At 32.3% G+C, this 4,181-nt stretch overlaps 1 protein-coding gene across 1 annotated transcript; it reads right to left on the bottom strand.

The window, feature by feature from the left end:
• Positions 1–965: 965 nt before the first annotated feature.
• LOC132752809 (bifunctional endo-1,4-beta-xylanase XylA-like) lies at positions 966–3,137 on the bottom strand. The gene is made up of 3 exons (XM_060743195.1): positions 3,013–3,137; positions 1,543–1,912; positions 966–1,370 (listed from the first exon to the last, which is right to left on the bottom strand). The coding sequence occupies exons 1-3, from the start codon at positions 3,077–3,079 to the stop codon at positions 1,313–1,315; spliced, it is 495 nt and encodes a 164-aa protein (XP_060599178.1). The 5' UTR covers positions 3,080–3,137; the 3' UTR covers positions 966–1,312.
• Between the last annotated feature and the right edge of the window lie 1,044 nt (positions 3,138–4,181).

Genomic DNA, 4,181 nt, shown 5'->3' with positions numbered 1-4,181 from the left:
GATATAGATCTAGATCTTGTTTTGAATTTAATTTTGAGCTTGACTTTACGAAGAATGGGCAGAGCTGTTGTACTTACCCTGGCACCGCCATCACATTTGGATAAGTTATTAAGTGCATCTAAGTACTTCCAAAACTGCTGAAGGGAATAAGTTGAAACTTCACACAGTTATTTCAGGGCAAAATTGCGGGCCATTGCCGGAGGTCAATATCTCTGATAACCTGGATTTTTACAGCATTATGGCCTTGTTTTAAACTGAGGATATTCTACATTATCCAGGCTCTATTTTTACTTTCAGTCACTGAGAATAGTCGAGCACTTTATCCTACCGACAGTTTTTGTCTGTGAAATCTCAACACCGCGATGTATTAATAAAAAATGATCATGGATTGTTCCAAAGATGGTAGCGAAGGAATTTAGCAGGGTGACGGTTAACTGGTTCATTACAGTCGTTTCTTTCTGTTGAACGTCTTTGGGCTTTCATTTTTATTCGGTACAAGTCTGATGTGCCGTCGTATATTTTGATATCCCCAAAACTGATCATGGATTGTTCCAAAATTGGGAACCAGACCAGTCCATTTGATGAAATTTAGCAGACTGAGGGTTAATTGTTTTCGAGAGTAATTTTTTTTTGTTAAACGACTTCAGAGCTAGTAGAAGGTTTACATGGAGCTGTGGGCTCTTAGACATGACCTTGAACGTCAATCAGGCATTTTGTATATGAGAACTTGTACAAATTAAGAAAACTTTACAAGTTGTTTTGGTAGTTGACCAGAATAGTTCTGATTATCTGACTGCGATTGATAAATTGACGTATTTGTGAAAGCAGACGTTAAGTTATTCTGTTGTCAAGTGTCTTGATGTTTTCATTTATTTTAAATTTTGACTCAAGAGAAAATTTCATTCATGAATTATGAATATCATTCATCGTGAGATAAACCTAAGATTTACAAGTCAAAATGTTCATTTTTTTTATAATTATACATTTCGTTTATTTCAGATCAATTACAAAAAATATCAAATATATTAGGATCGGAAATACAGAGAATGCTTAGTTCATATCGCAATCCACAGTCTTTCGTTTCTTTGTTGGTTTTAGGCTTTCTACATAGTGTCAAAGACGATACTGGTGTTGATGTTGTCCTTAAAAATTTGTTTGTACACAGGACGAAGTTTTTACATACTTGAGACAAACACGGAAATGATGGATCACGTTCTGATTTTATTGCCGACTTGAATGTGACTTGTAGAACAAATGATAGACGGTAAATAAATGTATATTTTTCTTTTCCACTTTTTATCAGCAGGAGAGCTTAATATGCGGCTCCACCAGTTTTCTTACTATCTTTCTTGTTTTTCTTTCCGTACATTCTACAAAAGAAAATGATAATTTTACAGTGTTTTCTAGTTCAGTAATGGACGAACACATATATATATATATATATTTTATTCATTACAATTTCTATGATAATTTTTTCTATATACAGTACGTCATTGAAACACATCGTTAAGTGTATAAAATTATTGTGTGAAAAAAACTTACCCGTTTGTAGGGATTGTGCCATTATTGTTTCGCCATTGGCTCATGTATTGTTCAGCCATCTGAAGCCATTGTGAATTTCCGCCACCATTGCCCATTCCAGCCCATTTTTGCCAATCGGCTGCCCAGTTGTTACCGCCTTTTTTCCCTTTTTTCCCGTCCTTTGATTTTTTATTCCATTTTTTGCCGCCATATTGATTTTTCCAGTTTTGCCAGTCATTTTGATTAGGCCCCATCTGTCCGCCATTTTGGTTTGCCCAGTTTCCTGCCCCGTATTGACTTCCCCAATTTTGCATGTCGCCATTTGGAATACCCCAGTTTTGTTGATTGCCGTTCGGAATAGCGTAGTCACCGTTCTCTCCTTGACATTGTCCTATATTCAAACATAACAGCTATTCTTTGAATATATTTTGATGTCATTTTCTTTAAAAATTCATTAATTAATAATATAGCTTTAAGGTAAAAAAATAACTGTAAAATATGGCTGACTTAAAAAAGTTTCGTAGAAAATATAATTTTAACGTTTCTACTAGTACATTTTTTAATTGAATTAATTTTTTATTCCGATCACTAGTAATTAATTATGGCCTTTTCTTTCTATAAATTGATGATGCTAATTAAGCATGTATGCAGTACATTCCAATTCGAAAAATTTAAAAACAATAAATCCGAAATTTATTTTATTTTTTTTTATCCAAATTTCTTCAAATAATTGATGTCAATGTAAGTTTCAACAATAAATTATTGGCCAATTCATTTTAACAAGTTTCGACAGTGGTTAAGTATTTTGTACATATTTAAGATCTCTCCTAAGATGAAAGAAGTAATTTATTGAATATGTAATTAATTAAATCATTATGTTCCCGTGAATATAGCCCAAAAGGGATCGTGCCTTTTTTTTGATGTGTATGTTATGTTTCTATGTCATTTTGCCATTTACCGAAATAAACTATTTTTTACTTATTTTTATTTGTATGAAGTCAAAATGAAAACCTTTTTGTAAATTGCTAACACTTTATGTTTAAAATTTCTTTTTCATGACAAATTTCTTCAGCGATAGATCACAATATGCTTAAAAGATAAAACATGATTTAAACTGATTAAATTCTCCAAATATTGGGTAGAACGAATGTTTCAAGACCAGCTTGCGCATCCCAGCTAGGACTTATAATTTCTTCTAGAAATAGTTTTTTTTAATTATTACCTCCGTTTATTTACATAAAATGGTTAATTCAGATGCTTTAATTTAAATCTTTTGGACCTTACAAAATCGATAAATTCATTTAGAATAAATAATTGATATAAAGACATAATGTCTTAAAAGAGATCTTTAAAATACAAAAACTAGCTACAGAGATTGAGCCTGGTCAGATGGGCCCTGCTCTCAATACTTTATGACAAATGTCCAGTAGGTTAGTGTTCAATTTAATTTCCCCCTTTTAGTAAGCATAGAATAAATAAAATATATTTTACCTTCTCTAAGAACAAACGCCACCGACAAAAACAACACTGCTATTGTCCCTAAACTAGAATTCCTCATGATTAATGATTTTTATGATCGAAAAGAGGTCTACTTTTAGAAACAATCCTTGTAGCCGTCAAACTTATACTGAAGTGCCTTTTTTGATTACCATGTGTTTATATAAAGGCAGTAAAGGGAACGAAAATTAATGAAATCAAATGAATTAGCATAATAATATTAAGAATTACGGCACGCGATATATAAAAGCGCATCACGTGTATAATTGTCAATGTAAAATGCATGACGTGTCACGTGAATTTTTGATATGATACAATGAAGAAGCACTCGTTGTGGATAAATCTAATTGATGTTTTATTAATAAGAAGATTAAATCATGTAAAATGCATTAGGTATATATATGCCATTGAAAGGGTTTGTGCGATATTTTTTCCAAGGACACGTGCATAACATTAAAACGTACGCCCGTGCCTAATTTGTTTCATGAAGAGCGTAAGTCTCACGTTACGAATACTTATCGTTATTAATGAACAATGATTAATATGGCAAGCTGTCTTAAAGCAGCACGCTTCCAGATTAATTCTAATTTCCATGAAAGCTTTGAAAATGCATTTGAATGTGTTATATTGTAAAATAATCAAAAGGAAGCAATTTACGCATTATCAAAGTCACTTACAAACTAATGTCACTTACAAACCACGTAAATTACCAAAATGTGGTCAAAATATGCATAAATAACATTTACTGCGTTAGTAACGCAGTAGAAATATAGCTGTAAATACTGAAAAAATATGTCATTCACCGTACATAACATGTAAAATATTACTTGAATACTGTTCCTTACATCGTAGAACATTTTTCGCAAGTTTGATTTTATTGAAATATTTTGACATATCTCCAGGCATGTAGCTTTAATACATATGTACCGGTACCACGTGAGTAGCAGACGATCATTATTAAAATTTGTCAAAAATCTCTTTCATGTTGTATACTACCTGCTTGCCTTTGGCAATGGAAAATATAATTATAAGTAGATAACTTTATCGTCAACTGTGTTGATATGTTGGCTATATTAGCGGAGTTATTTGGAGCTGAAGTCAATATAAAGTTTAAGCGGAGTGCAGTTACTTAAGCCCCAGTCACATTAGGAGCTTACGACCAG

Source organism: Ruditapes philippinarum, unplaced genomic scaffold (genome assembly GCF_026571515.1).
Source record: "Ruditapes philippinarum isolate M1 unplaced genomic scaffold, ASM2657151v2 ctg395_1_1_1_1, whole genome shotgun sequence".
Lineage (NCBI taxonomy): Eukaryota > Metazoa > Mollusca > Bivalvia > Venerida > Veneridae > Ruditapes > Ruditapes philippinarum.
This window is presented reverse-complemented; position numbering and strand designations above follow the sequence as displayed.